This window comes from Mustela lutreola, chromosome 9 (assembly GCF_030435805.1).
Source record: "Mustela lutreola isolate mMusLut2 chromosome 9, mMusLut2.pri, whole genome shotgun sequence".
NCBI classification, from domain to species: Eukaryota; Metazoa; Chordata; class Mammalia; order Carnivora; family Mustelidae; genus Mustela; species Mustela lutreola.
Window position 1 is genome coordinate 126,995,590 of NC_081298.1, and position 23,179 is coordinate 127,018,768.

The window sequence follows — 23,179 nt, forward strand, 5'->3', positions numbered from 1 at the left end:
GGGGGGATAAAGATTTCCAGCTTGTTTTATGAGGACAGCCTAATTTTGACACCAAAATCTGACAAGAATTGTATAACAAAGAAAAACTACAGGCCAATCTCATAAATATGGATACAACATCTTAAGTAAAATATTAACAAATTAAACCCAGTGCTAAATAAAGATAACAAGTCATAATAAATTAGGCTCAATCTAGGAATATATTGTGTAACACTAAAAATCAACACTGTAATTCACCACATTATCCCAACAAAGGGGAAAAGTTATATTATCTCAGGCAATCAAAGGCAGCTGTTCTAGGCTTTCAAAAGGAGCTAATGCTAGAGAAGCAAGCGCAATGGTCAGTCCTACCTGGTGGCATCTGCAACCTCCTAATCTATTTATTCTGGGGATAGAAGTTGTAGAAATATGTTTGACGCCTCGGGTGTTGACAGTGCTACTTGTGCCCTCTTGTTTCCAATGATGATCTGATTTTTTTTCTAATTGGATCTGGTCAGCAACCCAATTTTGGTCATAATTCCAGCCAACTTTTGTTCCTGCCTATTTTTGGATCCTGGTTCCCCAACCTACTCAGTGATCCTAAATACAATTCATTGGTCTTTCAGTTCTGCTGTGTGTAATTAAGAACTCAGCTAACTAAAGAAGGACAGAAGCTGGGTCAATCTGAACTTTTTTTCACCTGGCCTTTCTGCTACCATCAACTGCCCCTTAAAGTTAGAAGAATAATACAAAGAAAAATAAGATAAAATCACAATCTGATTTAGAGTGCTCACAAGCCTGGGGGGGGGGCAAGTGTAGGTAGAGGAGGAAGATGGAAAACAGCATGGAATTTGTTCCAGCAAAAAAGGCTACATGTATGGATGGGATGGGAAAGGGATTCTTTGCAGAATAGAGAAAGCCATGTTTCATGTCCCAGGTAGCACAAGTAGCCAAGGAGGGCTTGAGAGAACAAGTAGTGATGGATAAGCTAAATCTTAATGCAGGAGTTCAACTTTCCTGCGTGGCTGGAGAGAGGAAGAATGTTCCAGTTGTGGGAGTAGCATGGACAAAGACATGGAAGCTTGAGAAAGTAGTGTTTATGGGAATAGGAATGTTGTGGATGGTTGAAGTACCAGGATGCAAGACAGACAGGTGGGAGATGACCCTGGAAAGAGGGCAAGGCCAGATGACAAAGTACCTTGTTTACTATTTAGCTTAGATTTTTCCTGTATCCCAAAAGGAAAGGATTGTGGAATATAAAGCCAATGTCACCAACCAGGAATTCTCATGGGAGTGTTGGAGTCTGAAAGAACCTCTGACTGGGGATAAAGAAAGTTCCTGCAACTGGCATATTAAAACAAGCACCTTGAAAAATAAAATAAAATAAAATAAGCACCTTGATCTGAAGTTCAGTTTCATTCCAGCCCTCCCTCTCACCACCCCGTGACTCCTCAATTTGTTTCTCTTTTACTCCAGGTTAAGGTAGAGGCCACAGGAAAAGTACTTCAGCTGCTCTTCCCAGAGCACCCCCTTCCTCTCCCCCACTAATAATAAAAGGTTAACAACACCTTTCTCTCGGGATTTGGGGCACAGGAAGGAGCCTGCTCTGGACTAGACCCCAGGAGGGACAATGCAGCTTGCAGTTCACACTTCCGAGAAGGCAACTTTCCCGGGCCTCTACCCAATGAGTGAACTCACCCCTCCCCCACAACCACACCTTGCTGCCCCGCACTCCTAAACTGGAGCAGAGGGATTGCGATTCCCCATAACATCTTCATCACAGTTTCCAAACGTTGGGGAAATCTGAGGCATTGCAGACGCACTCCCCTTTGTGGGATATTTACCTTCAAGTGTGAACGAGGCAAATGACAGTCCAAGCGCGCACACAAGTAACTTCACCCTCTCCTCAACTACCTCAGCCGTTGCTCCAGGCCTACTCCACACCGGGGTGATAAGCCGCCTGCTTGTCCTAACTGGAGACCCAATACCATCCTTAATTAAGTTATTTCCTGATGGCTGCCAGGTGCGCCCTTCAGCAGGACGGTGTTAATTCCAGCCTCCGGGGACAGAGACCCGGCCCCCTTCCCCAGCACGTATGCCCTTGCGCTAGCCCCTACCGGGAACCCCCCCTCCTGAGCCCTACGGCCCCCCTTCTCATGGTCGGGGGAGTTGCTTGTTACGCTGCCAGGAAGTTCACGTCCGTTGCCCACCAGGGCGAGCCCGGCAGGTATATAAGGACCGAGGAGAGCTACCCGGACAAGGCGGAGGCGGAGGAGGAGAAAGGAAGGAAGAAAAGTCACCTAACGGGGCCGCCGAGCATCCTCGCCCGGCGCAGCAGAAGTCGCCCAGAACGCAGCCTCTCTGCAACAGGTAAGGGTATAGCAGCACGGAACCTCGCTCTTAGCCGGCATCCCTGTCCCTGGGCCCCGGGATGCTTTTGCCCGGCTCCCAATCGCTGACTTGAGGCGCCTTTGGCTCGCTGTGGTCCTGACTTCCCAAAACTTTCCCTACTGAGGGCGGCGTGGTAAGCCGCCCGCAGAGGTGCAGAGGGGGGCAGCCTCCGGATGGTGGGAAAACGGCTGCGGCGCTGAAAGCAGTGCCTTCCAAGAGCGGGCGAGAGCGTCTTCCCCGGGGAGTTGGGCTGTTAGGACTCCCGAGATTTCTACAGCCTTCTTGGGGAGATCTCGGTAAAGCCCCGCCTTTTGGCTCCTCTTCCTCTCGATTTTCTTGGGTAGGTGTCACTTCTTAAAAGCTACCATGTACTGTAGAGCAAATTAATGTCGGAAATGAGAGCGGGAGAGTAAAAGCTAGAAGTTACCATAAACTCCCTGCATTCCAGATTTCTTTAGATCCAGACCTCTGAATCCTTGTTTCTCTGCGCACGATAGTGCACCCGTTGTGGCTGAGCTCCGTCCAGACGCGGGTCTCCTCTGAAAGACCCAGCTGGGGTTAAAACGAGGTGGCCGGTGTGGGAACTGTCCAAGGTTCTGAACCACCCTCTGTGTGTGCCCTCAATGGGACAACAGAGTGGACCTTTAATCCTGAAGACCCTAGATTGCAGGGCAGAAGCAGCCCTTTGAGCTGATAGAGGTTTAGGTAAGGTAGGTTTCTAGTGAAGGAGGGAGAGTCTGCAGGACATTTGGATTCTCCTAGTTTTCCGCACATAAATGGGGAGGTGGTGGTTCTCACAGAATGGCTGGAAAAAGCCAAGGAAAGTACGAGTATGCATTTATTTTGTTAATTGTGAGCATATGCACAGGTTACACGTTATTTAATGACTTAATATTCTTTCGACACTTTCGTTTTAGGACTTGATATGTGTGTATCATGATGAAAGGAGAAAACGCTGCACCTCTGTTCCTCTAATCTTTATAGAAGGGCATGACCAGTGTCCAGTTTCAGACCGAAAAACACAATGTTTTGCTTAGCTCAAAGAGAATTCACCTACATATATGCAGTTCTAATAAGTATAGTTCTGTTATAAAGTTAATGTCAAGATTAGTAAATTACAAATTTCTATTTATTTTTCCAAGATTTTCAATTATTGATCATATATAACACAATCCCTACTTACCAAAAGCACAACATCTGACATCTCCCATTTCTCTATTTCTTGAAAAAAGGGACACAATATAATATTTGCTCATTAAAAAACATAGAAAATAAACATAAGCAAAAAGAAATCAAGTTGCTTTCCGGAAACTAATGTTTTAGCAGTAGAATGGAATGCTGAGAGGGTGGGCAGTGTGACTGTTACCATGTTGTATGACACAGACAGTCAGTTGGGGAGAGAGAGAAGAAATGCTCTCTGGGGCTTCTCAGTCCTAAAATCATGAGGTAGGTTGTAAGAAAATGGAAATCATCCCAGAATGGCCAGCCTTGAGGAGAACTGAAATATAGTTGAGGGGACTGCCAGATCTGTATGATGTTGCTTCTTTCTTTATTAAGATGTTATTTTACACTTGCCCACGGTGATATGTAATGTCCATTTTTCTGCCTCTCTTGTAAGTCTGACCCAAGTGTGCTGTTTGGCCTCAGAGCTTTAATCTAAATTGCTTTACCCACCAAATCTGGGCTCCATTCTTGAACTGGAGCAGCCTGCCCCTGGTCAAGACTGGACACCAAGGTTGATTGATGCTCTCCTGTTTGCCCCTTCAACCTGAGGCACTCATGGGCCAGCTGACTGGCTGCCAGCGCCATCTAATGGCTGCTCTGAAGCACTCAGGTTGTGCCTGGCAGTCATTCAAGAAGGGAGCCCTGACCTGGCTCAGCTTTGGGGGGAAGGAGTGGAGGCGGGGCAAAGAAAAGGAAATGCTTTCTGAACTAGACAATGAAAGCCAGAGAGAACTTTCATTTCCAAAACCTTATCCAGAAAAAAGATTTGGCCACCCTCCACAAATAGGAGATTTCTTTTAGGCAAACATTTTAAAATGCAAAAGTTCACTAGGACAGATAAGAAAATCAGCCATCCACACCTTAACGTGAATTGCTTTCCTCAACTTAATTAGGTGTCCTTCTACAGCTGGTTGAGCTCTTTTGAAACCCACAATGATTGTGGGTTGGTGTTGAGCTAATGACCAAACTCAGGGTCAACTCTGGAAGTTGAATTGGTTGAGGGGTGAAAGGAGACAAGGTAGTGGGAGAAGTAGAGGGCTGGGGAAAGTGTTGGGCACCGGAGGCAAAGGGCAGCACCAGTGCTCCCTTCTTTACTGCATCTTGACCTCTTGACTTCAGCATCTGCTGAGAGGTAATTGCTGACTTCCCCCAAAGTATCTTTGGTGGGTTTTCACATTGGGGGGTGGGTAGTTCTCTTCTGTTTTGTGTGTTCACCTCTTTCTTTTCTACACTTAGAGTATCTTCAAGTCCAGCTAGTTCAGACTACATTTGAGAGACTCGGAGAACAAGAGGAGGTCCAATATGTAATTTATACAGAAGATGAGCCAGTTTTGAAAGAATGGGGGTCTGCTTTAAAAATAAATATCTTCAGGGGCGCCTGGGTGGCTCTGTGGGTTGGGACCTTTGCCTTCGGCTCGGGTCGTGGTCCCAGGGTCCTGGGATGGAGCCCGCATCGGGCTCTCTGCTCCACAGGGAACCTGCTTCCTCCTCTCTCTCTGCCTGCCTCTCTGCCTGCTTGTGATCTCTGTCTGTCAAATAAATAGATAAATAAATAATCTTTAAATAAATAAACAAATATCTTCAAACCTGCAGGAATCTGAGAAATAGTGATCATCTGAGTGATTTGTGTACAGGACATCATATTATGTTGCTTGAGATTTTGGCCAAATTGGCCAAAGGTTTTATTTGCCTTTACGCAAACCTACTATTCATAGGAAACAAGAGTTTCTGAAGAATGATAGGATCCTAGTGGATGATGAGGAGGAAACTTGTCTTGAGCAGGAATTTCAGAGTCCCTTGTCTTTCCCAAGTAACATCCTAGATCTGGAGTGTTAGAACTATGGCTTCATGAAGGTGGTGAAATAAGAAAGTTTAGGGAAACAGGAGAACTTAGCCTTGCTTGTTCTGAACATCCAAATTATTACCTCTCTGGAACTCATTTTCCTCATCTCTCAAATAATGCCTGGAACAAATGATCCCTAAAATAGCTTCCAGTCCTAACCTTCTTTGGGGTCTGATTTTTAACAGGAGACAAAGGGGAAATTGCACATAGGTTGCCCAGGTCCTTCTCCCCTCCTCTCCACCACAACTCACACCAAACTTCTCCTTGAACTGCTCCTGTCCTCAAAAAGCCTTGAGCTCCACAAGTGAATGTGTTGTTAATATTGGCTCACAGTCCTTCCTGGTCAGTGGCCAACATTGTTCTGCTCCTTGCAGGGGTCCCACCAATCTTGTTTGCCTCTGCAGAGCCTCAGCCTGCCTGGAAGATGCCGAGATCGTGCTGCAGCCACCCAGGGGCCCTGCTGTTGGCCTTGCTGCTTCAGGCCTCTGTGAAAGTGAGTGGCTGGTGCCTGGAAAGCAGCCAGTGTCAGGACCTCACCACGGAAAGTAACCTGCTGGTATGTGGGCTGTGGCCGCCATCTTGGTCTGGGCATTGGATGGGACTGTGGTTGAGACTGGGACAGCACATAAGAAAGGGGACTGGGGAAGGGGAAATTCATTCCCAGAGATATGGGTAACTCAGGGCAGGGTAGGAACAGATCTCTAGGGTAAAGTCAGAATTGAGCCAAGGAGGGGAGGAAGCAGCTTCAGGGAGATGGGGGTCGGTCCACAGTTTCTACTTAATTATCTTCCTTCCTTATCTTCTTGTATGAAGACCACTCGATTTTAGCTATTTAGCGATATTGCTGTTAAAATAATAACAATGATAGTAACAGTAATAATAACTGTTTCCACTATTGATTCTACATTTTCAATCTTTTAGACTTACTATTCCTTATAACCTTGTATCACTTGACATTTTCATTCCCTTTCTACCACCAATTATAAAGTCAGTGAGGTGGTACTGCAAATCTTCTCTAGCAGGAGAAGGAAAAACCCGGTGCCATTTTCCTCTAACTGCCAAATGTCTTATTCTTCTTCTGGAGGACTGACCTGCAGCCTTTCCAGAAGCATGTAAAAGCCATTTGTGCCAAGCTGGAATTGTGTGTGTGTGTGTGTGTGTGTGTGAGAGAGAGAGAGAGAGAGAGAGAGAGAGAGAGAGTGTGTGTCTATTAAGAGGCATAAATGAGAAATTATACCAAGTTAAGGACTAAAAGACACACTGCCAGTATCAGTGGATGAGTTTCATCCGGCTGCCAGCACCTGCCTGGTGAGGGTAGAATGAACGTCACTACATTCTGTGTGCTTTGTCCATGAAGAAGTTAGTTATGGTGAAGAGAGAGAGCTTAGAAACACAGAGGTTTCACATACAGTACAAAACAGAAAGAGCCCAGGGAATTCCGTCAGTTCTACGTCAGAGAGAGACCCAAGAGACTGTTGATTGGAGATACCCACTGCACAGCCTCTCCTACTGAGAGCCCACCAGGGAAGGAGCAGTGGCCATGGTCAGAGTTCTAGCCCCAGCTCTGCCACTGAAGAGTCATAGATACTTGCCAAGGTCTTTTTACCTCTCTGATCCTCCTGCTTGGTTATGTGTCCAGGGGAGAGGAGTGTGAGATAGCTTTTACTTTCCACTGTTCAGCAGCATCATAATTCTAAGTCCCTGGAGTATGAAATTCCCAACTCAGCAGAGTGGGTGGGATCCTTCTGTTTCCTCCTTTGCAGTCCCAAGTAACTGAAAAATCAAGGCTGCAGGCTATAGGTCATTCTCTCAGACAAATGTGTACCATAGTGGAGTTGTCTGCTTACAGAGAGCAGAGACATATCCTCCCTGACCCAAGCAATGGAAATAATCCTGGTTGTTTACTCCTCCCTCCAGTTAGAATGAGGTGACAGGGAAGGGAACTACTTCCTCCCAAAGCTCACTGATTGGGGAAAGTACTGGATCAGCTCAAAAGACTTTAAAGAACCAAAGAAAGTGCCAGATGGCATGGGAAGAATTTTGAGGCATGGTACAGGGAGATGGCTGGGGTAGGGAATCAGTCAGGTGTGCAGATCATGGGGAAAGGTTGAGACATTATTGGAAATACAGGCTCTAAAGGCCAGACTTCTATTTCTCTCATTTGAATAGATTCTCCTCCAAATTTCAGGGGTGCCTGGGTGGCTCAGTCAGTTAAGCAGCTGCCTTTAGCTCAGGTCATAAATCCAGGGTCCTGGGTGGAGCCCCACATGGGGTTCCTTGCTCGTCAGGGAGCCTGTTTCACCCTCTCCTCCTGACTCATGCTCTCTTGCTATCTCTGTCTCTCTCTCTCAAATAAATAAAATCTTAAAAAAAAAATCTCCCCCAAATTTCAGCCCAATGCCCCTCTCGGACTCACACAGAAGCATATCTATTTATTTAATTTATTCAGTATTCATTAAGTGCCAAAGATGACCACCATTGACCATTTTTTGATCAGTGCGTATACACTAAGGTAAGACACTGACCCTGCTCACTAAAGCTCTGGGAGAAGTAAACCCACGAATGGGATGGGGGTATTTGTTGTAGCTGCCAGGCAGAAGAACCAAAGGGTACAGGGACCAGAAGAGGCGATAGGTCTCAGGCGTCCGCGGGCGCCAACAGGACCGGGGGTCAGACATCCTTGTCCTCGGCAGGGGGGCGGCAGCTGCCGAGGCCCCAGGTCCTGCCGGCACGTGCTGAGAGCCGCGGGCGCGCAGGGCGCAGGCGCGCCCTGCGGGCTTCTAGGCTGCGGGTCATGGGCCAAGGCTGCCCTAACCACGCCCCCCCCCCCCCCCCCGCCCCGCTCGCCCCTGCAGGCGTGCATCCGGGCCTGCAAGCCTGACCTCCTGGCCCAGACGCCTGTGCTCCCCCGCAGCGGCAACGAGCAGCCGCTGACCGAGATCCCCCGGAAGTACGTCATGGGCCACTTCCGCTGGGACCGGTTTGGCCCCCGCAATGGCAGCGCGGGCCAGAAGCGCGAAGAAGAGGAGGTCGCCGTGGGCGAAGGCCGTGCCCTGCTGCCCGCGGGCGGCCGGGAGCTCCTCCGCGATGACAGCGAGCACGGCCCCCGCGAGGGCAAGCGCTCCTATTCCATGGAGCACTTCCGCTGGGGCAAGCCTGTGGGCAAGAAGCGGCGCCCGGTGAAGGTGTACCCCAACGGCGCCGAGGACGAGTCGGCCGAGGCCTTCCCGCTCGAGTTCAAGAGAGAGCTGGCCGGGGAGCGGCCTGAGCCGGCGCTCGGCCCCGAGGGCGCGGCCGAGGGCATGGCGGCCCTGGCCGACCTGGAGTACGGCCTGGTGGCGGAGGCCGAGGTGGCGAAGAAGGACGACGGGCCCTACAAGATGGAGCACTTCCGCTGGGGCAGCCCGCCCAAGGACAAGCGCTACGGCGGCTTCATGACCTCCGAGAAGAGCCAGACCCCCTTGGTGACGCTGTTCAAAAACGCCATCATCAAGAACGCCCACAAGAAGGGCCAGTGAGGGCGCCGCGGGGCCAGAGGCTTCTCTCCCCCCAGGAAGTCGACCTCTCCTCGCCTGCCCTCCCACCGCCTCCCGGCCTGGGTGTGCTCCTCGCTCAGGCCGTGATGGCCCCATAGTCAGCCTCTTCAAGCTGTCTGTAGTTAGGAAATAAAACCTTTCCAGTCTCACATCTGACTCCGGCTCTGAATGTCCACGGGGCGAATAAAATAAAAATACATACCCATCAAAAAAAGAACAGCATATACTGATCGGAGGGACAGTGGTTTCCATGTGACCACGTGGAAGTGTATTTTCTAGGACGCAGTGGGAATGAAGAGAAGATGTATCCCCACCCCATGGGTGTTAGGGGAATCGTGTAGGAGCTCCCCTCTATGAAAGAACAAAAATTAAGCTGAGTTAATCTGAAGATCTAACTGGCTTTATTGTTTCATGAGTCTAGTAGCATCCCGTCTAGCAAGTAGAAGGAAGCTCAGAGCGGTTGTACAAGATGGAAGGTTTTTATAGGAAGGAGGGTTGGGCGAGAAGATGATTAGGGAAAGAACTGTTCAGGGCAAGGTCTTTCCCTCGGAGGGGGGGGGGTCTCATGCTGACTACCTAATCTTTGGGGTGGGGGTGTGTGATGTGTGTGCATGCCCGGTGTGCACGGTTGCACATTGAGAGGGGTGGGCAGCAAATTGAAAGGACCCGTGTAACAGATTACCTGATTGGTGCTTACCAGGAAATTCCTGATCAAGGAACTAGATTTACATTTCTGGGGGAGGGTGCAATTAGGTAAGGTATTAAGCCCCAGTTTGGTGACTTGGCTGATGCCATTCTGGGGGCCTGCGGTTTTCTTTTTAACATGTCTAAGAACCAGCCCAACATTGGTTGAAGCTCACTGTTGTTGGCTGTGAGGTGGGAAGCTGTGGTAACACCTCCCTGAATCCAGCTATCTGTGTGACCTTGGGCAAGTGTCTCTACTTTTCCAAGATTTGGTTCTCTCATCCATCCACCCACCCCTTCCTAGTGTGAGGATTAATGAGAAAAGAGATGTGATCTTTTTATCACTGAGAGGCTACGTGTGACAGCTGAGGGTGGCTGACAGTTCGGACTTGGCTGCTCTCTCAGGCTACTCACAAATGTCCCCAAACACTTGTTCTAACCTACATAGACACACCCCGCCCCCTGCCATGGAGACACACCTGTACAAATACAACACAACATACACAGATGCTTCTTTTAGACCCTTAGGTTCCAGCCTTCATGGCTCTGTCTTCTTGCCCTAGCTATGCCCAGACCCCTTCCCATGTTGCCTAGCCACAGCTTTTCTCTTTATTATACTCAGTGCTCGGCCTCAACTATCCCAACAGCTTCCTAACCAACCCATGTCCTTGTCTCCAGTCTGTTTCCTTCCCAACCCACCATACACAAGTTCTTCAGATTCATGTATACAAAATCTTGCTTTCCTTACATTCCCTGGTTCAAGAGCCAAAAGTCACCCCACCCCAATTTGCTCTCAATGTCAGATTTCATGGGCCATGGGGCAAAGGCATGGGGTTGTGTCTTTTTCCTTCTTTCTTTTTCTTTTTAAGTAGACTCCAAGCCCAGCACCCCTGTTTTTCTTTCAGATGTCCCATAGTGTTTGTATAATGCTGGGTCATGGATTTACAGCCACACACACTGACAATTCACAAGAAACACAAATACTCAACATGCACACAGAGATTCACACATATATGCCAATTACATTAGACGTAGCAGTGGATGGCACAGATCAAATCCCACTGGGAAACATTTGTGTATGGCACATGCACAGAGATCCCCATATTTTGATGCTCTAGGAGTTCCTAATTAAAGAAAACTGGAACATACTCTGAGCAATCCTCTGTAAAGGGAGTTGGAAAGCCCTATTCTTTAAGCCTAAAATCTCCCCTATGGTGGGTTATATAATGGGGCTAGAGTCTAGTCGCTGTGAAGAAGAAATGGCCTAGGCTCTCCCATCAGAATGCTCCCATGCTGGGAATCCCAAGCCTGGTGTTTACATCTGGGCAGCATCTTTTCCCCTACTCTCCTTCCTTTTTAGGTGCAAAAAGTAATGGTAGGTAGAGGCGGCTAAATGGCAGTAGTTAATGTTGGTATTTTCAGATCCTGTTTGCATCCCCCCAAAACCATTTACTTTAAAGAAACCAAATACACAACCATGTGGTGACAACATTAACATTTATTTGAAAAGGGCATCATGAAGACTCATTGGGAAATCATGACTAATAGTCCTAGAGAATAATCTCGCTAAAGAGTCCTTCTTCGTACAATCCCCCCCTACCCCCACCCTCTTTCCCCTTCCTTGAAATAAAACTAATTTGACTCAATGAGTTTAAAATACAGAAAACTGCCACAGGCACTAATTCTGTGCTCCCACATAAATACGTCAGCTGTTACGTACATATATTGTCAACTATCAACTATGTTGCACACACGTGTGTGCGCGTGGGCACACACACTCTCAGGTCAGGAGGGTCTAAGTGGACACAGACATGTCGTGATGTACGTGTAATGCCGTAGTATTGTGGATTTCCAGCTCTGCACTCCACAGGCCAGAACCAACAGTCACGGAGGAAGAGCTCAGAAGGGGAAGGGGATAGCTTGAGGCCCCAAGGTACTCTGAAGGAGAAAGACCAGGTCAACCTGGCCATGCTAAAGGAGAGCCCAGAAAACTGCCCTCTGTCCCCAATGGGCCACTGAACCCCATCCACAGTCCGTGTCTCCTCCCCACCCCCTCAGCTGGCCAGGCCCACCATGACCATCCTGCTGCAATCTTCAGACGTAGGGTCACTTTAACCGGAAGATTTCTTGGGGATGGAGCAGCAGCACAGGACCTTAAACCTCCTTAGACACCATAAGATACCATGTTTCAGCAGGATCTGCCTGCCAGGGTCTGTGGGTTAGGGAAAGCAGGCCTGATCTGCTCTCGTGAGCTGTCCTGTCTACCTTTATTTTTTATTTTTAAAGATCTTATTTGACAGAGAGAGAGACATGGAGAGAGGGAATACAAGCAGGGGGAGTGGGAGAGGGAGCAGCAGGGTTTCCAATGAGTGGGGAGCCCAATGCGGGGCTCGATCCCAGAACCCTGGGGTCATGACCTGAGCCAAAAGCAGATGCTTAACAACTGAGACACCCAGGCGCCCCTTTCCTATCTTCCTTTAAACTTAATACTCGGCTTTACAAGCAGGCCTTCTCCTTCCCCAGAGACCCCCACAGGCCAGTTGCCATTTTATGGTCACAGAAAAAGATTGGAAGAAACAGCCTCACTTCCCGGTGACCCTCTGTGTGACCAGGTCAGAACGCCTGAGGACTGTGTAACAGCAACAGGAAACTATCATGCCGCAGGGAAGAGAAGCCCTAAGGTCTGGCTTTGAGCTGTTTCACGGCACCCCAAGCTGCTGTGATTCTTAGGTCAACTGAAACATGTTCTCTGGGACCCAGGCCACCCAGGGCAAAGGGCAGCGTGTGTGTGTGGTCCTGGTACTTCTCCATCCAGCACTGTGGGTGGTCCCTGCCCACTTTTCACTGCCCATCCGTCTGTGGGAGAGGCTGGACAGAAGACAGCATCCGAGGGAGCACCTTTCTAGTTCTTCTCACTTCCTTGGGCTCCTCCTTTGGTGAGGAGGTATTTAGGAGTCAAAGAACCACTTATCTCTGCTTTTCAGAGAGGGGAAAGTGGGAGCGGGCACAGGGCACCAGGGACCCCACTGAAAGGAAAACAAGGAGCCTCCAGGATCCTACGGGGACTGTCTGCTGAGCTGCTTCTTACCCACTTACATGATTCAGCCAAATTAACAGGACCTTTAAAGTCTCAAATACATTCATGCCTTAAGTGATGTGAAGAGTGGTGACCAGCCCTGCACCGTGGCCTCAAAGCAAGAGTCCTCTGTGGCTCCCAGGAGCCGCTGCTTTGGATGGGCTTATGGCTCAAGCCAGACAGAGAGAGGCAGGACGCAGTTGTCAGTCACGTGACACAGGGCAGCCAGACACCAGAGGGCTCGGAAGGCAGTAAGCAGTGACTTTAAGCCCGAGGCCTGGGTGCCCATCACAGTCTGCTTTGCCCCTCTCCCTGGGCTCACGGGAGGGGAGTATGGGTGTGAAGGACACTCCGCAATTTACGGAGTAATCGAGATAAGTCACATTATGGTTTCTGACTCTGAGGTGTATCTGGCTAGGATCCAGGTCCTACTTCCTGTTAGCCGGCAATCCAGTATTCTACCAAATGTAAGTTTCTAAATTGAAACTGAGAAGAGGGCCCTCAAGAAATGGCTAGTTCCCCTAAAAGAAGCACATCTTTGCTAAGCCCTGGTGAGGTAAGGAAAGAGCTGCTGTGGACCGAGACAGGGGTGAGTGTAGGAAGAAGAATGGTAACTGTGCACCTGCTTCTTCACTCCATTCCCAGGGCGGAAGAGGGAGGGGCATCCGGTGGGCCTACAGATCTCTGGTTCTGGTGCTGGGTCTAGAAAGAGGCTCCAGCACCACAACATCCCAGTCCCAGGGCCAGGACCCCAAGGGTATGTCCCAGGGTGCAGCTGCCATGAATTAACCCCCAAAGTCAAGTGGACACAAGAAAGAAATAGGGTTTCTCATCAAAGCCAAGCAGGGGATACAGATGGAAAGATCTGGTAAGCAAAGACCCATTTGTGGCTCAAGATTGAGAGTTTCTTTAAAGTTTCTTCCAAAGGTCATTTGCCTTCATATTTTATTTTAAAATTTGTTTCTTAATAAACAGACAGAAAGGTAAAGAGGAAGTCAAAGTTCATGCTTTATAAATTTGGGCTGAGCACTAGTTAAGAGCCAGAGCCAAAAGCCACAGGTGGGGGAGGGGTGGGGAGCAGAAGCCGAGATCCTTGGGTCTCGTAATCATGCAGGCCATCCAGAAGCCACAGGCCCTTAGCACAGAGGCACCGACCTGAGTGGAAACTACAGGATAAGTGTCAGATAGCCCCCCTATTCAAAATAGTTATTGCACACGTAATGGGAAAATGCACATGTTAAGGTTTTCCCAGTTCTGGGAAAATACACCGACTTACCCTTATACCCAGGATTTCACTGTGTATCTGTGCAGGGCTGTGGGCACCAGTGTGACCAGAGGGTGTCCCACGAAGTCTCTTCCCCTTAGCAGAAACATCCTGCTTCTGGCCCTTCACCACACAGCCTAAAATTGTACCCTAAAAAGGGATTCCTTTGGGTCAAGAAATCTCATGCTCCCTCTTTTTAAAAAGCAAATTCTCCAGGGAGGAATCATTTGACCATTCACACCTTCCTGCGAGTTCCATCAGCTCAGAAAAGTGATGGGAAGTTTTCCTGGGAGATAAGAGAGGGGCTATTTGGGACCATTGGGTGCTGCCATGCGAGGAGACCCAGGAGGCTCCGGAGGGACAAAGGCTCCTGGAGGGGGGATGGGTGAGGGGGGCAGAGAGAACATGGCGAAAGGCCTTCTAGCTCTGCCTCTGCACATAGATAGGCAGGGCGCTCAGCAAAGATGGAAAGCCAGAACCCAAAGGGGTCCCCATTGCTTCTCCCCAAGCCTCAAGTTTTCCAGTTGGCGCTGATATCCTGACTTTGTCCAAAAAGCGAAGAGATCATTCTAATATTGGATGCCAGATCCTTCTTTCCTTGAAGGAAACATCCAAAAGGTTGACTCTGACATCCTTGAGATACGAAATGCTATCTTCATAAGCCTCTCCCCTGCCCCCTCCCAAGTCAGGCTGGGAGCCTCTGCCACAGGAAGTGAAGTGGGCAGGCCCGGGGGCCCTCACAATTCCTCTTCCTTTTGAGACGCATAGAACCAGATTTTCTTGAAACATTACCTCATTCTGCCCTCCCTCAACTCAGGGGCTGTAGAAATATGCTAGGATCCTCAGGAAGAAAGGCATCAGAGAGAAAACTCAACTTAGAGAAACATCCAGAAGGAAGAGAACTGTGGGGGGACCCAGCAAGCTCCCTCTCAATGAGGGAGGTAAGAGGATTTAACAGGGGACGTGGCCTTGCCCATTTCTGCCTGCCGCTCCTCTACAGGGGGCAGGCCTCGCCCGGGGAGAGCCAGTCCCCTTTATGGCCCAAGATGCCCATCCTGGGTTTTTATCCTTTCTTGCCGTGCATGGTGTCTTGACTGCAGTTCCTGTTGGAAGGGCTTGACGTGAATTAATAATAGAAAGAATCACAAGGACACAACCGGCAGGGCAAGCAGGAGCACGGAAAGGAGGAGAGGCTGGAGGCCTCCAGGCAGAGGGAGAATGCTCTGGAAGACAGCAGCTGCCTCCCAACCTTGCACAGCACTGCTTTCCCAGAGCAGCTAGCAGCTCGCCCTGCATCCTCCTGACTGTCGTCCATGTCTCTGTCTAGTTCCCTCCCGGGGGATCGGCAGCTGTGCCCCCCAGACCCACCCCCATGAAAGCCCTTCCCGACCTACAGCAAGCAGGGGATTCTCAGGACCCCTGTCTCCCTCCGGAGAGTACGCCCCAGCCCTCCCATGGTTCTCAGCTCTTGGCGGACACAAAGGCGGAGACAAAGGGCAGGTGAGATGCTTATTGGCTCCAGAGGCTGATCTCCTTCAGGGAAGATGAGGAGGAAGTGGGAGGGCTGAGAGGGGGCCCAAGGCTCCCCCCTTGCTTAGCTGGGGAGGTGCCGCCAACCAAGCTGCTTTTTCTCTGACATCTCAGTTCCATTTCCAGGTCACAGGGGTGGGTTGTGAGGCTAGCCCCTCCCTCAGACTCCACCCCGCCGAGGAGCTCTGTCTTCTGGATTCAGTATACACACAGATCGGGAAACTTCATCTCGTAGACTGGGATGGAGTGGTTCTGAGGCTGGCCATAGGCTGCGGTGATGGTGCCTGATGGGCTTGGCGGGGGCCTGGGCAGAAGCACATGGGGGAGAAAAGCGTGAGAAGGGGGCTCTCGGGTCCCACCCCATGCAACCAAAAGGAGTAGTTGATTTGAGTTTTTCTTTGAACAGGGACCAGAGACTGTCCCCCCATGGGTTCCTAGGTTGCAAGTTCTAGAATCTTCTAGATTTCACTTGAAGTGTAGCTTCACTGCAGGCTCTACAGTAACACTGTTGCTTTAGAAAATACCAGTCTGGGACCTTGGGACCCCTGGCTCATTTCTGGGCTTCACTGAGCTATCTTTTTCTCCCTCTAGTCTTGCTTTCCTTATCTGGGAAAGCTGGTGGCTGCGTGAAGCCCTGGAGGCCAGGATGCCTGGAGACAGGTGAGAGAGGAGGATGGGGGGGGTGGTCTCTGCCCAGGGCTGCCACTTACCGGATGGTGATTTCAAAGATTTGATTGAGTTTGCTCTGCAGCAGTGAAGCCTAGACATGAACAGAGGGAAGTCAGCCGGGGGCTTCCCCGCTCTCATGAGCCCCGCTGTCCAGAGAACCCGTGGAGATGGGGGCCGGTTGCAGTCTTAGGAGGGGAACGGGTGTGAGCTTATTTCTGGCACTTATCTCTGGATCCTGGCTATGGGTTCAGATCAGGTAGGGCCACCCAGGAAGGCCGGCTGGGGACAGCACAGAGGCACAGGGCCTCAGTAGACAGCTCATAAAGGGCCTTTAGTTCCTCCAAGTGGGTCGTAGGGCCCTGCTGGGCATATATAGTCAGGAGGTTCACAGCTGGTTTGAGATGTCCCTCAACTTCCAAGGAGCAGCTGTGCTAAACTGGTGGGTTAGGGAGGAGGCTCTCTCTGGTCCCTTCTGGCTCTAACAAAGCCCATGTACACAGAGAGTGAGACTGTGTCTGATTCAGGAACGGGCCCCTCAGCTTTGAGCTCATGAAATGAGCGGGGTGCACCTCTAGAGATGGAACAGGGGAGGATAACATAGGCCCCAAAAAATCTATAGGTATTTACTCATCTTATTATATTGTTATTATACATTATGACATATAGAAATATAGATAATACCTCTTACATACTAGAAAAGAAAATAACACATATTTCTACTGAGAGGAAAAAAAATCACAATAAAATAGAAGTATTTGCAATTTGGGATGTTTATAATTATGTTGCATTGTTCCTCAGATGGCCATTGTGACTGACAAATCCTAATCAATTTCAAGAAATGCATAGACACGAGTCCTTCTGCTTTACGTATTTGCCACCTTCTCTTTCAAATCTCTTTTCCAGGGCCAGGCTGTTCCGTACCCGCTACTGGGTAGCGCCTGGCTGGAAGTGGGACTCTGTTGCAAACAATGGCCATCTCTCCTTTGGGGGGGCTCATTCCCCATTCACCCGTAATGAGATGAGCATGAGGTCACAGCCCTTGCAGAGGTGTCATGACAATGACATGAGCTACTAAATAGAAGATGTTCTGGTGTGTGCCTAAGTGTGAGCTGCAGACTTGCTGTTGTAAATATTATAGTCTGTCCAGCTGATGCAGGAGCTCCCGAGGTCAGGACTTCCTCTTCAGAGAGAAATTACGAGATCTAAAGAAGTATATGGCTAATAGCCCAGCCTCTGGGTTTTTGGGGAAGCAATGCAGCGCTGAGGCATTGGTGGGATCTAAACCCTAATTTCTGGGTGACAAAAGTGCCAAGACCTCCTAGAAACTCAGCCCTGCTTGGGTCCCCAAGGAATCGGCCCTGTGACGGCTCACTCACCCTGGCCCCGCAGTGTGCCGCGATCTCCTCAAAAGGTGCCTTCTGGAACTTCTCCACCACCTGTCGCCGCCGTTCACGTTCCTGCTCCTCGACTGCTCCGCTGTCCACTGTGGCACAGAGAGCTGGGTCAGCCCCGAGGTCCTGCCCCGCGCACCCAGGGGCAGGGGCTGGAGAAGACAGCCAAGACCCCTCCAGGGGGAGTGCCGTCTGTGACTGCGTTTGGGGCCCTACCCTCCGCTGATGAGCAGTGCACAGAGGGTGGGGTGCCATTACTTGGGCCCACGATGGCTAGATCTTGGGGTGATTGGACCTGAGGCTCTGCCCCTTTCCTCGTGAAAGAACCTGAGAACCCGGGAAGGGGACCCTTCAGTTGGGCTTTTAAAGCTGTTAAAGATTTTATTTTATTATTTATTTATTATTATTTTAAAAATATATTTTTGTTTATTTACTTGACAGACAGAGATCATCAGTAGGCAGGGTGGGGGGAGCAGGCTCCCCACTGAGCAGAGAGTCTGATGTGGGGCTTGGATCCCAGGACCCTGGGATCATGACCCGAGCTGAAGGTAGAGACTTTAACTCACTGAGCCACCCAGGTGCCCCTGTTAAAGATTTCAAAGCTGCATCATCACTAAGACTCTCAAAGAAGTTTCTGGAACGGGAAGTATTCTGGCCCTGATTGGAAAGGGACACCAACAGTGGTAAAGTCAGATGGATCCCAAGAGCCAGGACAAGAGCTCGGCCCCAGGGCCCAGCAGTCTGAGGCTGTCCAATTTAAGGCTTCTACACATTCCTTTTAGTTTCCAAAATGAGTCAGCAAAAATAAAGAAGGGGGTGGTGGTTCGATATGTCCACGCTCGAAGAAGGCTGAGCAGACTGAGCCTTCAGAAGGAATACTACCAGGGACAACCCAAATGAAAACGGTCTGGCATCTGAAAATAGAATTTATCATCAGTTATCAGAAAAATTCTCTTATTCGGAATACTTCACTGTGCACTCACCCAGACAAGGAAGGTACTACTGCATTTTACAATCTGTTGCCAGTAACTATGAATCTGATTTGTTCTTCCTATCTTTTAAAGGTCAACTTATTCTTTTGTATTATAATCCACCAAAAAAATGGTCTAAGTATTTACACAAAATTGCTTTTTGCCTAACTGGCTGTAACCCTCAGTTGATTGCTTTTATTAAGGGCATCTCGCTGTTGTCGAAGAAGAGTTGCCAGACCGAGGAGATGCGGGCCGGCACTGCTGATCCTGATCAGGGAAGGGGAGCTTTTCACGGCAGCTGTGGTAGCGGTCATGAGTTTCAGGGATGCCGCCCGCCTCCCTTCACCTCTGTGCCGAATCCCGCAGCGGGCTGCACACACCCCTGCCTCCCCCAGGACCCGGCCCCGGCCTCCCCGCCAACTCACCGATGGCCTTCTTTAGGGTCTCATAGGTGATCTCCTCGGCAGGCACTCGCTGAAGAAGGGACAGAAGTGATCAGAAAGGTGGAGTGCGGGTGGGGGAGGTGGCTCTGGCTTCCTCAGTTAGCGGGCAGCCCCTCTGGCTCCTCAGAAGAATGTCCCCAGGGGTGGAAGCTGCCCCAGGACACCCACATTCTCACCAGGGTCTCTGAAGCTCCCCTAGCAGGCGGCACAGAGCCGTCCCCTGAAGGGTGGCAGCGGGCTGGCAGCATCAGGGTGGGGTGGGGGAGGTCTAGTCCTCATCAGTGTGCCAAGAATCACCTGCAAGAGCCAGCTGCCTCTCTGCCCCCCAACCCTTGCCCCAGCTTGCCCCATCAAGCCCTATGGGAAGAAAACCCCGTGAAATTCAAAAAAATCTTCAGAGAATGTAACGGAAAATATTGGCAGCAAGAGGAAGCAGCTGGAGAATACCTCAAATGGAAATTTTAAGAACTGCACAACATTTTTGAAGACTCAGGATATCAAATGACCCACTGAGGTGATCTGAGTATTGAGTAAAGGTCAGACACGCTGAGGTCAGACACGCTGAGGTCAGCTCAGGGACCTGGGTCACAGGTTCTCAGCCCTCGCAAGCCCTAGGAAAGGAGGAGGGAAGTAACAAACCCAAAGAAGGACTGCCCCATGGCCACACAGCCTCGGCTGAAAGCCGTGAAGACTTTGAACTAAGTCCTAGGTAGTCCCCAGGAGACTCTCGGCTCCCTGAGGCCGGATCCATGATTCACTCCTATCCCATCACTTAAACACAGTATTAAGTGAAAGAAGCAGACACAGGAGGAAATTATTTTACGGATACAAAGTTCAAGAAAGGACTGAAGTCAGGCTAGTGGCTCCCTTTGGGAGGGGAGTCTCTTGGGCAATGACAACATCCGCTCCCCTGATCTGGGTGTGACTGCACGGACACATTTCTTTGGTGAAAATTCACTGAGCTGTCCTTTTCTGATTTGACTACCATTCAGCAAATGCTAGTGTGAGGAGGAAAGGCCAGAGATTAGGTATGGGTGACAGTCGTTCACGGAATATTAAGTGAGCCCTGAGTGCGGGCAGGACTCTCGGCTGGTCCCGCGGTAGAGAGGGCACAGCCTGTTAGCGTGGGAAGGACAGGCAGAGGGCGCTGTGCTGAGCCCTCAGTCACAGGGAGCCAGGGCGGGCTCCTGGTAGGGTATGGCGGGCTGAGAGTGGAAAGAAGCGTGGCGTGGCTGCAGGGCATGGGCTGGAGGCCCCCACACTCTTCCTGTAGCTATCAGGCTCCCCCTGAGCTAGGGGGACTCCCTGGGAAGAAAAGGAACCCATTCTGGTGACCCAGGGGACACTGGAGAGTAGGAGGCTCTGTTTCTCCTTCTCCTTCTGCTTCATTTTACTCATCAGTTCCTGAGGGTCTCTTAACTCCTGGGAAGGAGAATCACAACTTTGGGGGGAACAGCAGCCAACTCCCGCTGCAGTCCTGACACGGTTCCCTGTCCTGCAGAGCCGGAAGGCCTCAGAGGACGCCAGCTTCAACTCCATTCCAGTCTGCCAATTAGCCCAAGTCGGGGCTTCCTTCCTCGTAGGAGAAGGTTCCAGACAAGTGCCCCAGTGACAGAAGAGCAGGGAAGGTGGCTAAGGGCACAGTTAGAGGGAGGCTCGGTCCCGACCCCAACGACTTCTCCTTACTCCGGAGCGTCTGGGGAAAGGCTCAGGGTAGAGGCTGTCCTCCACGGCTGCCCCAGCATCAACAGGTAGAAACTGTCCCATACCCCCTCCTGCTCCTGGGCATCCTCCTCACTTCCTGCTGAGGCTTCCCCACCCGTCAATTTCTCTAATGGCGGGAGACCCAGTTAAACCCAAGTGCGCTGCGTCTCATGGCCTCATCTCCCTCATGACCCCCTCCGCTCCTGCTCGGCCCCACCCTTATTTCTTTTTCATTTGTAGGAGTAAGTTGAGTCTTTCCACTGTGATTCCTTCTTGCTTACTCACGGGCTCATCTGCTTTATTTTTGGAGGTAGAAGAAGTAATGACAGCGGAGATATCCCCGGTTCATTTGGACATAAATTAGATATTCAGAGCCCCCAAGAGAAGATGGAAGAGAGATCTTTAAGCCGCAACTGCGTCTTTAAAAAAAGCACCTCTATTGAGCTTTCTGGAAGAAACACCGTGAAAGCTCTTCTCACCCTCATCTCTCCTGTCAGGCCTTCCAGTTCCAAACATGGCGCACACCGACCTCCGTTGGGAACGGGAAATGTCACTAAGAGCAAGCTTTTCAAGAGGGATTTGTATGATGTTGTCATGGGAGCGCTGTGTGTGTGTGTGTGTGTGTGTGTGTGTGTGGAGTGCATATAATTTTTCCAGATGGAAATATCTATGACATACATGACTAGAGATGGTAAGAAAATGGGGTATTTGAGAAATTGGCTTTCCATGCAACTTTAAATGTGTTGTGCAGTTAGGGGACCCTGGAGCCTGGAATGCCTGACTGGCGAGCAGCCAGAGCGGGTCCCCTCCCCTGGGGATGCGGGAGGGCATAGCGAGAACAGGCCACTCACCTCCTCCTTCTCTGGGCTATTCCTGGATTCCACCTCCACCTGCAGGGAAATGGTTTCTCCAATGCTCTTCCTCTTGGATAAGCGATCCTCATCTGGGAAAGGGAAGCCCAGAAGTTAGAGTTGCCAGTGCTCAGACGGAGCCAGGCTCACAGCTCTGGCACCATCTTGCCCCCATCCCCCACCTTTGCCTAACCCAAAGTCCTTCCGGAAGGCTCAGGACGCACAGACGTGACAGCTGGTTTTCCGAAGACTGCCGGCCTCCCCTGCCACCCTTAGGGTGCTGAGTTTTGCTGTTTATGGCTGAGATTTTGAAATCCTCGATGAGCACAAAGCAGCCACTCACAACCAGAAAACACACAGCAAGGTGCATGGGAAGCTGTCACTTGTGGAGCATTTCCTGAAGTGCCCGTGGCGTTATTATTCTGTGTGTGTCTCCCACCAGCCCCCTAAGGCAGGGGTCATTAATCCCTATTTGCTAGTCAAGGAAAATGAAGCTTTTCATTTGCCAGATGCCTGGAAACCCGCCAAAGGATTTTCAGGGAGTAAAGGGCAGGGAACGTGCACGGCCCATGTGTGCTCTTTGGGGCTCCGTGGGGCCTCTCCCGTCCACAGGCGGGACAGGCCCCTGTCTCATGGGCCACTTTCCCCCAAGGATCCGGCCCTGAGGAGAAGAGGTCGGGGAATCGAGAGGTTCTCACTGCAAATTTTCCCTGTGTTTGTTCGCTCCCACATGACATACCAGGGGCCGGGGAAGGCCCTGAAGGGCACCCAAGGCCCTCAGGCTCAGGCCCTGTTCTGCTGAGGAACAGCCAGAGGCAATCTCGGAAGTGCTCGTGCAAAGGGCCTACCTGTCAGCTGAGGGACGTAGGGCAGGCAGAGCCGGTCAGAGTTGTAGCCGCTGCCCCCCAGGACCTCGCTGATCTTGCTCTGGCGGAAGAGGAACTCAATGACTACCCCGTCTAGATTTTGGGACAACCTGGAAGACACAGAAGGAAAAGAGGCAACTAGCGGGATCTCCTAATGACTTTATTATAAAAGGAACATTCATCCTACAAAATGACAGAGAAGCAGAAGGAAAAGAAAATAAGCCATAGTCCCACTTTCCAGAGACGACATCTTTGCATTTTGTGCACAATCCTTCCGGGGGCTCAGGTCTATGCGCATGTACCCGTACACGTGTACACACACACACACACACACACACACACACACACACACATCACTTCACCCCCTGAATTCCTGTTCAGTCATCGTTTTTATCTACCGATTGCCCCATGCATGGTTCGCTTGAACTTTTCTCCCAAACCGCTGTGGTGGAAAGGCCATCATTTATAAAGCTACCCTCTCTGGTTGAACATTTAGCTTTTTCACAGTGTTTTCCTTGAGTTCCTCTGAGGCTGGCATGACCCAGACTGCAGTCCTCGGACGCCACCTGGATGGATCCTGTGTCTTGCAAGAATGACTTCTCCAGGAGGCACAGCCCATGGGCTTGGCCAAAGCCCCGTAAGCTTACATCAAACTCTCTAGAGCACAACACACTGACACGGCTCAAGGGTGGATTACGGCCCCTCGATGAAGGTCACACTGGACCCAGGATGTCTGGGCCACAGGCAGGGTCCACTT

At 50.4% G+C, this 23,179-nt stretch overlaps 2 protein-coding genes across 4 annotated transcripts in view; one reads left to right on the top strand and one right to left on the bottom strand.

The window, feature by feature from the left end:
• The first annotated feature begins 5,859 nt into the window (after nt 1–5,859).
• POMC (proopiomelanocortin) lies at nt 5,860–9,116 on the top strand. The gene is made up of 2 exons (XM_059134200.1): nt 5,860–5,993; nt 8,293–9,116. Exons 1-2 carry the CDS (start codon nt 5,862–5,864, stop codon nt 8,953–8,955), a joined length of 795 nt encoding a protein of 264 aa, XP_058990183.1. The 5' UTR covers nt 5,860–5,861; the 3' UTR covers nt 8,956–9,116.
• Nucleotides 9,117–11,137: 2,021 nt separating this feature from the next.
• EFR3B (EFR3 homolog B) overlaps nt 11,138–23,179 on the bottom strand; it is an 89,166-nt gene continuing 77,124 nt past the window's right edge. For all 3 annotated transcript variants that reach the window (XM_059132474.1, XM_059132473.1, XM_059132472.1), the window contains exons 18-23: nt 22,405–22,532; nt 21,557–21,648; nt 18,984–19,032; nt 17,573–17,679; nt 16,238–16,287; nt 11,138–15,831 (exon numbers count right to left, since the gene is read on the bottom strand). In XM_059132474.1, the coding sequence (XP_058988457.1) occupies nt 15,726–15,831; nt 16,238–16,287; nt 17,573–17,679; nt 18,984–19,032; nt 21,557–21,648; nt 22,405–22,532 (532 nt within the window). In that variant the 3' untranslated portion in view covers nt 11,138–15,725. The remainder of the gene's footprint in view (nt 15,832–16,237; nt 16,288–17,572; nt 17,680–18,983; nt 19,033–21,556; nt 21,649–22,404; nt 22,533–23,179) is intronic.

Coding starts and splice junctions, on each gene's coding strand:
- POMC (XM_059134200.1), top strand. CDS start 5,862: ATGCCGAGATCGTGCTGCAGCCACCCAGGGGCCCTGCTGTTGGCCTTG. Junction 5,994..8,292: donor CCACGGAAAGTAACCTGCTG/GTATGTGGGCTG, acceptor TCGCCCCTGCAG/GCGTGCATCCGGGCCTGCAA.